This window comes from Rissa tridactyla, chromosome 3 (assembly GCF_028500815.1).
Source record: "Rissa tridactyla isolate bRisTri1 chromosome 3, bRisTri1.patW.cur.20221130, whole genome shotgun sequence".
In the NCBI taxonomy this organism is placed as follows: domain Eukaryota; kingdom Metazoa; phylum Chordata; class Aves; order Charadriiformes; family Laridae; genus Rissa; species Rissa tridactyla.
In genome coordinates, this window is record NC_071468.1 from 46339413 (window position 1) to 46351921 (window position 12509).

At 45.1% G+C, this 12509-nt stretch overlaps 1 protein-coding gene across 7 annotated transcripts in view; it reads right to left on the minus strand.

The window, feature by feature from the left end:
- Positions 1–5182, minus strand: part of DISC1 (DISC1 scaffold protein) — a 215866-nt gene extending 210684 nt beyond the window's left edge. For 3 of the 7 annotated variants that reach the window (XR_008465229.1, XM_054194045.1, XM_054194044.1), the window contains exon 1: positions 4084–4648. Coding sequence is in view for 5 of the 7 variants with exons in the window: in XM_054194045.1 (XP_054050020.1) it covers positions 4084–4267 (184 nt within the window). In the remaining 2 variants the exon portion in view is untranslated. Of the gene's footprint in view, positions 1–4083; positions 4649–5059; positions 5120–5155 lie in introns of those variants that run through there. The other 4 variants (XM_054194038.1, XM_054194037.1, XM_054194043.1 and 1 more) reach the window with 3 other exon arrangements.
- Between the last annotated feature and the right edge of the window lie 7327 nt (positions 5183–12509).

Genomic DNA, 12509 nt, shown 5'->3' on the forward strand with positions numbered 1-12509 from the left:
ACTGCTCAATAAACAGGAACAGCCAAGCCCCAGCAAACAGCTGTGCTGCCCATTCCCCCTATCACCTGGGTCTCCATGGGCCATTAGCAACAGGAAGCACCTGGACCTTAGCCCAGCACATGAAATTCAACCTTGTCCCTGCCTCAGTAACCATCCCTGGCCAAAACCCTAACAGAAAAGGGAAAGCTCTTGTCTCCAAAGCCATGCTCTCCAACAATAGGGGAAAGCAAGCCGTTCCTGATATGCTCAGCTTAGCCTTGAGCAACAAAAAGTCAGATATTTTACAGGACTGAGGCTGCCTGGATTTGCCACGCTGAACAGGGCTGGTGATGCTCCTTCCTTGGAACTTCAGGGTGTTTCCCTATAGTAAACCATTTGTGTGGGGGGAAGGGGAAACAGAGAGACCACAAGAATTAGATAGCCACAACATAAGAAAAAAGCCTGCAGCTATAAGCATTTGGCCTTGCAAGTAGTCTCCACCAGCACCATTCCAGGTGCCTGTATATCTGCAGTAGTGATAATCCATAAAACTAAGATGATATGTCAGTGGAAAGGATGCTTACCATCATATCATTAAAGATGGGAAACAAAATACTTTCAGTATCCCTCTAAAACAGCAAGAAAGCAGCTTACTAGCAGGAAAAGAACCATCCTTCCAATTCCCAAGCTCTCTGGAGACTTTATGGCTTTCCAAAAACAAAACAAAAAGACACCAGGAATGGTTTCCTTAAATGCTCAAAACATACTTTTCAGACCCAAAGGCCTGTCTGACCATTTAAACTCAAAGTGCTGCCAGACAGATGAGCTGAGCTAGGGACTACTCTGCCCACCCCACCAATCAGTAGAGTCATGAAGCCATTGTCAAACTTCATTATCTACAGGCACACTGAAAATATCACTATCATTTGATTCTAATTTTCCATCATTGTTATGCAGAATTTAGCAAGGTCTTGAAAAGCTACATCGATGCCACATGCCTCACCTTATACAGATCTGGAGACTTGCAAAACAATTCAGAACATCTAATGGTATCAACTCCCAGTTCCTGCCTTTCCCAGAGATACTAACCCTTTCATTCTTAATCAGCTTTACAACACCATCAACCTCTTGACTTTTCACTCCACAGGTTGCCTCAAAGTCACACTACTGAGAGATTTTCCTCTGTAAGGGTTTCCTGCCCCACTGACCTCTCAGCTCAGCAAAAGAAACCTTTCAACTAGAGTCCACTAAACCCCTCCAAACAACCAAGTCTTCTGCCATTGCAGAGAACAGGGGAAGTTCACACACATCACATTTCATTCTGCTCTTAGTTTCAAGCAGCCACTTTTCCCACGCAGCTCTTTGCGAGGAGATTTTATCATCTGAGCGTACATACACCGCGTTTAAGAAATCACTTACATTTGCAGTTCTGACTCAGGTACTGTTTGATCCCATCTATAAATATAGGTAATGCGTACACCTTTGAAATGAAAGGAGCTAGCTAAGGACTATTAAGAAAATGCATTTTCCAGTTTCCACCCCTAATTCTGAGTACACAGCTCTTTATGTAGTAAATATTTACTTTTCAAGGTAAAATCTAAATTTTTTTTACGCTTGTTGTTACAAATAAATGTATTGACAGAAGGCAAAAAGAGCAGAGTAACTAGACAATATACTCTGACACGGTCACACAACTAACACATCTACTTGTAAGGCAGCAAGAGAGGAAGGGAGGAGGGGGTGAGAAAGAATAGAAAGTGCCGCTGATCATACTCATTAGACAGCAGGGTCCCAATTAGTAATTTATCACACAGAGATAATAAGAGATGTGCTGGAAGGAAGCGTGGCTATAAGATGAAGGAGGGTCTGAAAAAGAAAAAACAGCATTGTACAGTATGTACAAAGCGGAGGCAGAATCCAAATTCTGTGTGCCCCAAAGGAATCGCACTGAACAAAGAAACCCTACTTGAGGGAAGCACATGATCTCACCCCTCTGCCTGCAGACTCCGCATTAGCCATTAAGCCACTTTACATTCTCAGCATCAGTAAATAGGGAAGTAACTCCACGTCAATAGCTAATTCAATTTCCATACAGAAAACCCATGTTTAACAAACAAAGTATGTCGATAGCAGACCTCAGCTTCCACAGCAGCAGTAGCTGGGAGGCTTGATAAAGAAATATTTCTCCCTGAAAGCATTTTTCAGGTGAGCAGTTAATGGAACCTGTGCCTATATGCTGGAAGAAAAAAGAAAATTCAATGGAGTGTTAAATAGTTAACATTATACAGAATTAAGTAAACACCTCTAAATAAGGATACTACCGCACTTAACATAGGCACAGTAGCCTTTGTTCCGTGCCAGAGGGCCAAGTTTTCCCTCGTGTGACTGCTGATTTACAAAGGGCACATTCATCCCGAATACATAAGGGTTTTGCAGCAGTTTTCCTTCAAGAATATTGAATAGTATTACAACATACCCCAGGCTCAATCCTAATCTAAGTGACACAGCATGAAAGGGCTGCTCTCTGGAAGAAGACACAAGATGCTAAGGATGAACTTGGAAATCGCTATGGCGACTTCGCAGGTTCCTTTCTGTTCACCTTCGAGGCCAATACTCCAGAGGAGGTAAGAAAACCACTTTCCACAGGAGTCGCTAATATGCATTATGGCTGAAACCAGAAAAGGCCACAGCCTGTCTGCAGCTCAATTAGAAAGACGGTTTGCTCAAGGAAACCCAATGCTAAAATGAAAAAAAAAATAAAAAATCATAACTCCCAAGGAGCGTTCGGGAGGTGTTACATACTCCAGTAAATCTCATTTGAAAGGTCAGGTGGTTCAGTAGCTGTCAGAGGCCCAAGTTATGGTGAGGAAAAAAAAGCCTAACCGAGTGTGCCTAATTTGTGAACAAAATCAGAATTAACCTTTAGGGTTTTCGCTTTTGTGTGTACAAAACATTGTTTGCAGTGCTTTCTGTCTTCCTGTTCATCACAATTAATTTATCCTGGTGCTAATAAATCCTCTTTGCTTACATGGCCCCACTACAATTCCAGCAGCAGCAGCCCAGGCCCAAACTTTTGGCTTCATTTTACTGAGGAGAACAAAGGCCGATTTATCTAAATTTAAAGACAGAGGAAGCCGGCAGCAATACAATACTTGCCTCTCACCACACGTCCGAGGTCTATGCTGCTGCGCTGTAATCATCAGTATCATGTATGAGAACAGGTTATTTTCACTGCCCAGTCTCAAAGATCTATACAGAATATTGATAATTTTGATAGTATAAACACTGGGAAGTAAGCAAAAAAAGGGCATATTTGCACATGGTCTTAATCTCAGGCATACAAAACACTGTTCATAAGCAGCTGGGGGTTCGTTTACATTCCCTTGACCCACCATGACCACAACATTTTAAGTAATCACAAACCCCTAAACTTCGTTCGTAAACTTTTTTCTTTTTAAATCAAATATTTATTTTAAACACCCCTACTTTTCAGTTTCATAAGTGCCTAAAAGTCCTATCAATAGTAAAAATCAACTGTAGCTTCTACCGGAAAACCACTCTCAATGCCTTCCTAGACGGAACCACAACAACTTTAACTTCAGCAATGAGATGGGCAAATACCCATGCAACGTAATTAAAGGGGCTTAGTACTTAAACTACAAGAAAAGTTTAATAAAGTAGAACTTCTACCATTTTCATGGTTTGCTGTAAGGCCAATTGCAAATTAGCAAGTAAATGAACAAATACCAAAGAACGAAACCAGAGACAATGCATACCAGTGTACTGTGTTCATTTCTTTGAAAACTCTCATTTACTTTTAATTACCAGTAGCGCTTCCTGGTATATGTTCCACAGCACATTTTGCAAAAGCCTTTATTATAAAAGCACTTCACTGCAGAGCTCTTAAGTCACTATTCAGAAGCATAGCAAAAAGCTACTCAAGCACTTGTACACAAAGATTAGAGTGGCCTACCAAAACAGGAATGAGCTGTTTTCTATTAAAACATTGGCAAGGACAACTGAAGTGTTCGTGGAAAGTCCTGCTGGACTAACGGAGCTCGGACAACCTCATACCCCAAACAACCCAAAAGGCAGTGGACGCACCTGGTGGGCAACACACCTGCCTTCCCCAGCTCTCCTGGGAAAGGTGAAGTGTTTTTTTTCCCCAGAATTTCCCCACGGCTTCAGCCTTTTTCCAGCCACCGTGTCGGTAACGCGGGCAGCCCTGGCGTGGGCCAGCTGATGGCTGCTGCTCTGAGGGAGGAAAAGGAGGGTAACTCACCCACATGGAGGTCACAGCTTTTTAAAACTCCGTTATTCATAAAAGTATATACACAAAGCTTCTCCATTAAGATGGCAATTTCCTTTTTTTTTAATTTCTTTAAGTTTAGAGGTATTATAGGGCTGACTTTTCTAAGAGAGTACCGCTACTTCCCTCTTTGCAGTTGGTTATTTAGTGGGGGGGTGGGAAATTACATCTTTGTATCAGTATAACTGCTTCCATGCTGTCAGAGGTGAAATCAGAGGATTTTTGAACTTAAAAAAAAAAAAATAACAACGTTATTTCAACGTTGTTACACGGTTTCCTAGGCTACATCTACTGTGAAATAATGGTAACACCACTAGGGACTTAAAAAACTTAAAGCCTCCAAAACTTTCAGACTGTGAAACGAAAAGACCCGTGTTTTGCTTTTGGGTTTTTTTCACCTAAAAGCCCTCAGCTCCCCCGCATTCAACACGAGCCCCCACCACCACCACCTCCCACCGCCTCAAGAGCTGCTGTCCCTCCCCGCCTGAAGGCAGCGTCCAGCCGGGAGAAGCGCTGCTGGCCCCGGCCCCGCGAGGCTTTCGCCTCGCGGCCCCGCGCCCCCTACTCGTTCCCGGCCTTCACTCGGCGCTTCGCACCCCTTCCAGCCCTCCGGACGGGCACCTGCCCCGCCGGGCCGGCGGCGTGAGGAGGGGGAGAAGAGGGAGGGGGGTAACGACGGGTTACCCCGTTTCACCCGCCGTTACCCCCCTCCCTCTTCTCCCCCTCCTCACGCCGCCGGCCCGCCCTCCCCCTCAGACCGCCCTTGCTCACCTGAGCTCGCCGCCTCCCCCCCGGTACCGCCCGGCCGGGACTGCGACCGCCACATCCCGGTCCCCCCCTCCCCGCCCCTTCCACTCCACTCCTCACCGGAGCGGAAAGCGGCGGTGGCGCCGGCCACTCCCAAACGGGGGCGGGCCGCAGGCAGCTCCGCCGCCCCGGGGAAGGGAGAGGGCCGCGGGCGGGCCCGGCTTTGGAGGGTGTTGAGGGGCGGGAGGAGGGGTGTCTTCCATGTCAAGGCCCGTACGGTTGCCTGAGGCTGTCGGGTCTCTGTTCCGCCAGGTCTGCACCGCCGTGAAGTTTGGAGCTGCCAGCTCCAAGGCAGCTACTGGCCCGCTCCCCATCTGCATCACAGAATCATAGAATTGTCGAGCTTGGAAGGGACCTTTCAGATCATCGAGTCCAACCATCAACTTAACACGGACAAAACCACCACTAAGCTCCACGTCTACCCGTCTTTTGAATACCTCCAGGGATGACGATTCCACCACTTGCCTGGGCAGCCTGTTCTAATGCTTGACAACCCTTTCTGTGAAGAAATTTTTTCTGACGTCCAAACTCAGCCTCCGCTGGTGCAACTTGAGGCCATTTCTTCTTGTCCTATTGCCTGTTACTTGGGAGAAGAGACCAACCCCCACCTCGCTACAACCTCCTTTCAGGTAGTTGTAGAGCGCGAGAAGGTCTCCCCTCAGCCTCCTTTTCTCCAGGCTGAACAAGCCCAGCTCCCTCAGCTGCTCCTCATGAGACTTGTGCTCCAGACCCCTCACCAGCTTCATTGCCCTTCCCTGGACTCACTCCAGCACCTCAGTGTCTTTTCTGTAGTGAGGGGCCCAAACCTGAAGGGATCAGCACACCAGAAAAAGCCTCCTCTGCCACGCATACAGAGGCGTGTGGCCTCCCTCCCAGGGGTCCTGGGGAGCTGCGGTCCCAGCATCATGGGGATACATCCATGACAAATATACATACCAGATAACACCATTCGGAAACGATTCATTTTCAAAAGTAGCCATACCGTGCCTTGCTTGGGTCTTACAGCCGTGACAGTGACTGCTCACGGGCCCTTCTCTGGCACTGCCTTATGTGTCAGATACTTGCTGGATTCAGCAAGGCATGCATACAATTAGATAGTATGGTATTCATTGGCTTTCTGTAGCTTAAATGTGGAATCAATCTCTGCTCCGTATGTATTTTTATCACTTTTGTACGGCTTCACATGTCTTGCTGGGAAACATAGAGCTTTTTCATTTTGTTGCAAGGTGCGATCATTTATATATATGTATGGGTTTTGGCTGGGATGGAGGCAATTCTCTTCATAGCAGCTCATGTGGTGCCGCATTTTGGATTTGTGGCCAAAACAGTGTTGATAACACAGGGATGTTTCAGTTACTGTTGAGCAGTGCTTACACAGCGTCAGCGCCTTTTCTGCCCCAGTGAGTAGGCTGGGGGTGCAGAAGAATTTGGGAGGCGACGCAGCTGGGACATCTGAGCCCAAACAACCAAAGGGATATCCCAGACCATATGACATTGTGCACAGCAATAAAGGTCAGGGAAAAGAAGGAGAAAGGAGGGACATTCAAAATTACTGCATTTGTCTTCCCAAGCAACCACTGTGCATGATGGAGCCCTGCTTTCCTGGGAACGGTGAAACATCTGCCTGCCGATGGGAAGTAGTGAATGAATTCCTTATTTTGCTTTGCTTGCCCACTCAGCTTTTGCTTTCCCTATTAAACTGTGTTTATCTCAACCCATGTGTTTTCTCATTTTTACCCCATCCCCCTGGGGGAATGTGATTGAGCAGCCGTGTGGGGCTTAGCTGCCTACAGCAAATAATTTCAAGTCCTTTTTCCAAGATTTTTCTGAGGCTGTCCCCTTGAACTTACATATCATTGCAACAACATGAATTTGTGCTAAAATCCCTTCCCCTATTTTGTGCTGTAGATAATTCTAGTCCCCCATGATTTCCCATGTATCTTCTCCTCCCTAGTTCACACATACATTGCCTAGTATTTCATGGTATCCCTAGCATTTCTCTATAGACAGTTTTATTTCTATGGATACCTATAATTAGGAGCTTTATATAAGCTTATGACTGACTGTCTACTGACTACAGCTTTGTATCAACTTTGCTAAAGTAGTACCAGCTTCAATTGTGGATCATGATATCCACTATATTAGCTATGTACACGGAATCAGCATTTTTCAAGATGACCTCTGTCCATCCTAGTCTTCAAAAATGCTTTTGCCCTCTCAGGTACTGCAAATGCTATTATAAGCTAAAAATACCACCCCATGCACTGGGAAGTTTTCATAACAATCAGAAAAGTTCCTAAAAAAAAGCCCAGGTTTATCTAACAACTGACAGCTTACTGATGTTCCCAGGTTTCAGTCCATATATTTAGACGTACAGGACACGCTAAGGGAGTTTTGACCTCGTGTTCCAGTCTGCGCCCTTCCTGACTTGTGAGAGAAGATAGCGAGCAGCTGTGCCTCGTGCGCCAAAAATAGCCACGCATCCTTCTCCTTCTTCCTTCAGCCCTGCTGTCCTGTCTCTGATTCAGACAATATCAGTGCTAGCTCCCATCAGTCAGAGAGAGATTTGTTATCAAAGGACAGCTGTGGTGGTGCAGACAAAGGGCCCATCTAGCGCAGCCTTGCCTCCCACTCAAGCCTCAGCACAAGTAGGAACAAGGCAGCACACACACACCACTTCCCCTTTGGACTCTCCCACCCTCTGCCCAAGGGGCTTCCTCAGCTCAGTTTCGTTTGTCGAGTCAGTAACCTGCAGTGGATCTCACACTCTCCCAGTGCGTGCCCAGCCTCCCCTTGAGCCCGCTTCAGCTTTTGGCACACACAGCATCCACGGGTGAGGGGTTCCACTGGCATGAGGCACCAGCTCCTGGTGCTTGCTCCGAGACTGGCTATGGCCAGCTGCCTTTGAGAGCTGCCAGATTTTTATGCTTGAAGAAACAGAGATTTTTCCCAATGTGTTCGTGCCTCTGATGATTTCCATATGTGTTATCACATGATGTGATCCCTTTTCCAAACTGCGCCGTGCTAAGCTGCTTAGACTGGCCTTGTGCAGAAGCTGCTCCAAACTTATGATTATCTTTTTTGCCCCTCTCTAAATCTTTTCTATTTCTGCTTTTTGGGATGTGGGGGCTAAGTAAGGGTGCAGGTTAGCTATGGATTTCTGCAGTGGTGACATCTTCATGTTTCCTGTTGTGTTCTTTACCAATAGTCTGTAGCATTTGATTTGTTTTTTCAAACTGCTGCTACACACTTAGCTGATATTTTCTGATATGTAACTAATTCCGTAGTTTCCTTCTCAGTGGCAGTGGTCATCTCAGAGCTTTTCATCTTATATGAGAGGCTAGGATTGTTCTTACCGGTAGGTGCTGATTCAGTTTATACACGGTGAATATTTCATCTGCTGTTGGATGAAATTGGCCATTGGGCCAATTGGGGGCCATTGGGACTCGTTGGGCCCCATAAGGTCCTTCTGCAGCTCTTTGCAGCCAGCCCTTGTTCTTGCTACCTCACCCAGCAACATCAGCAGACCTGCTTCAAGTGCTTTCACGTTGCACAACAGAGGTTCTAGAGACACTAATCAGTCCAAAGCTACCAAAAGGTAACCATTCTCTAAACTAATATTCAAAAGACGCACGGCATGATCTGTACTCAGAAAGAAGCCCTGTTAATGGGTTCTTTGCATTTGCTCTGAATCTACTTCAAGAGTTTGTCCCAAACTTCAACCCTTCTGCTTTAGATGGCTTTGCCTTACCTCACGTGTATTCACATCAATGTGTGCAGTTAACAAAAAAGTCCCACCACAACAGAATATTCAGCAGGCTGTGATTCATTGCCTTGGTAGATAATCAGCAGTACGTGTGAATATGTGTGTGTGTGTGTATATCTATATATAAAAATTATATTGAACATTGCAATCTCTTCCTTTATTAAGAGAGGAACTGCTTTTGGACCACCACCCTCGTTCAATTGCCAGGCCGTTGGAAAGGAGTTGGAGGGAGATGGCAGATAATTTCTACAGAGGACTTTAAGCACACCTGGAGAAAAAGGTGCAGGAAGCAGATAGACTTCTGAAGCAAATACTAGTAGGTGAGAATAGTATTCTTGGGTTTTAATGCTGTTTGAATTGTGCCCTTCTGGTGCGTCTGGTCGAAATGACATGGTGAGACATCCAGAGCTTACAGGGAAACCTACCCACCTACAGTTTGCCCAAATGCACTTTTGGGCAGTGCTTAGGTGTTTAGAGTGAGATGGATGGTGTAAGAAGTTACACAGAAGAGCATGTCTAACAGCAGATACAATATGGCTATCTTCTATCTTAGATTAGACAGGAGGGAGCTAGAGTGTTTTGCTACTTCTTTATTTCCAGTTTTCATTATGGTAATGTATACAGGCACAGCTGCCAAAAGAAGTGGTCCTGCCTGCTCCCTCCACTACTTCTTCTCCAGTTGTGCCTTCCTTCCCTTCCCCCAAGCTGCTGCCTGCTTTGTGCTGGCAAGAGCGTTTCTCTGGCTCTACAGTAAACTGGGAACAGATGTGGATTTAAACTTTTTTTTTTTCCACCAAAAGCCTTTCTCCAGTTGAAAGCGACTGTGAAACTACAGCATTACATGCTGCATCAGAAATCCCACCAAATTTTAACAATCCTTCCTGTGTACTGAAGGCAGTGCTGCTGCCTCTTTCCTTCTCAAATGACTTCCTGAGCCCTTGTGCCAGCTCAAAATTGCCCCCTCTGTTTTCCACTCCTCGTCTCGGCCTCTCTGCTTCTCATTGTCTACACATGGCTGCTTCTTTGTGTGGTACCTTCGCTTCCAATTGACATCAGTGTATGAGAGATCCCCCCCTGCACCTGCTGCCACCATGAACAGATTTCCTGTAGCTCTGTCCCTTATGACCTCTGGTTCGTCTCATAGCTCAGCTGCAAACTCTGCTTTTCTTCTTCTTGCATTCATCTTTGTTCTTTACTCCCTACCCCATCACTGCTGCACCAGAGACCTTTTCTATTTCAGTAGTAAATACCATATTCACCAAAACATGCCTCTGAAGGGAAGACAACTCCACTTGCAAATTCAAGTCAAATTCAAAAGAAAAAAAAAAGGTTTTGCCTAGCATAAAAATGAGGAAAGCCCAGACACGTTACACTTATTTATTTTGATCTCACCAGGATCAAGACATCTTGATCTTTTTAACCTAGGCTCACATGTGGCACTGCAGCATCTACCACAGAGCAAAAGAGTAAATAACCATCGTGCTCACGTCCTTATGTTCTAATATGGATTTTCTCTTTTTCACATCATCTCTTCTTCACTTTAAAAAATATTTACATGGCACCTTTTGAAGCATGGCTTCGGCGTGGGAAGCATGGCTTCGGCATGGGCTAGGGAAGCTGCAATGAGGTGGGAGGCCAGGAAGGGGTGGCTGGGCCAGAGCAGCAGCATGGGCTGGTGCAGGCCAGAGTGCGGTGGAGGCTGTGCCCATGGGGAGGCAGAGCACCCAGCCAAGCTGCCATATCACACCAGAAGACTCGGGACAAGGGATGATGATAACCATAGCTGGCCGGGAGACTGGAAGATGGCAGCTCAGCTCAGTGGTGTGCTGTGGCCATGGGCTCCTGCTCCCCACATTGCTGCCCTCAGCACAAGCCAGAACCCGGCCAATACTTTTCCATTGCCTGGTCCTGCTGGAGCCACAACCTCCGAGCTGCTTCCTTTTCAGATGCACACCCTCGTGGCTCAGCTCACCACCTTTTTTTTTCTGCACAGTAACATCTTTTGCAGGGAAACCTAACGCTTTCTTCCACTTTTCCTTCATTTTCAGTTTAAATGTCCAGAACTAGAAGAACTCATTTCACTTTCAGTGATAAAGTTCATTCCCAAAGGATCGTTTTCCATCAAAAAACAGTAAAAATAAGGGCAATTTGGGTTAATCTGCAAAGAACTTTTAAGTACATTTAATTTAGCCCATCCACAGAATTGAAGAAAATTTTTTTTGCACAGCTTTAATCAGTGCTTAGCTTAGATATATGATCATGCCCTCTCCAAAATGAGATGTTCTAAATTTGATTGGGCTTTAGTTAACTCTGTGGGTACTTACAATAACTCTGGAATGTGCTTTGTGATGTGATTAGCATAAAGGTAATCTTCGTAATAGATAAGTGAACAAAAAAAATCGGAGTGCTTAATACAAAAGGTGAAAGTCCCTGTCCCAGTTATTAAACCACAGAACTCCTAGAGACTTCAGCTGAGCCAGGATTTTGTTAAAAAATTTAAACAACTTTTTAAAACATACTCATGAAAATCTGAAAGAAACTGATGAGACTTTAAAGTGATTGTTGTTATAGGTGAATACATTTCACTTTCCAGAATCACTTCCTTTGCTCTTCATCTACAGCTGTTAACGGAGCAGCTGGTTGACTTTGCTGGCATTATTTTCTGATCCTGTCCTGAGACAGTGACTCAATGAGTGTCAGGGTTGACTTCAAAACAAGAGTAAAGCTGATAGCTCATTACCACTCAGTTCAAAATAATTATGGGATTAAGAATCATATATATAGATAACTCAAAAATTTTTGAAGTCCTAATCCAGTGGATATACAGATCAAAAGCCTTTGGATGTTTATTTTGACTGAATGCCTTCCTATAAACTTAAATTAGTCCAAGAAAATCATTAGTTTCTCTAGAGACACCTGATCACTAGCAAACAAGCTGAGGATTCATATTGCTGTTCTCCACGCTTTAAAAATAGGTTTTAGGAACCTTTACTCATAGCAGTATGGACCAGCCATAATTCTAAGTCAGTAGATCAACTAGGAACAAAACTGGGAGAAATGAAAGCAGGAGCACTGGTGGTTTAAAAAGCAGAATAAACACATTTTTCTCAGCAACTATCCTTTTTACTGTACTAACCCCCCCAAATCCCCAGTTGCCCCAAATTTATTTGTCTCACAGTCTTCAGTATCTACAGCTTGTCAGAAATTGGGATTTAAATATTACAGTACAGGCACTAAGTAAACAAGCGTTCCTGCATTCATGTTTTTACATCTGGATATGGAATTGTTTTCTGTTGAACCGTCATTATTATGTTGTTTTTCGCAGCACGCTTGTGTTTGGATTTGAAGTTATTATTTGGCTGTAGCGTTCATGTTAACAGACCTTACCCCTTTAACTTATCTTACCCATGGGATGATCATTGTATACATCCATTGTATACATCCATTTTCCTGTGTGGATTGAGAGGATGACATAGAAGGGCATGCCTGGGGTATGGGCAGTCACAGAGTCCCTCACAGACACCTCACACCTTCACGGAGCTGTGGCAACAGCTTGTCCCACCCTGCAGCACTGGGACACGGCTGCTCTTGCTGGCTTTCCCACATTCCTGCCGGTCCCCGGCTAACCGCATCAGTGCTATCAAATGG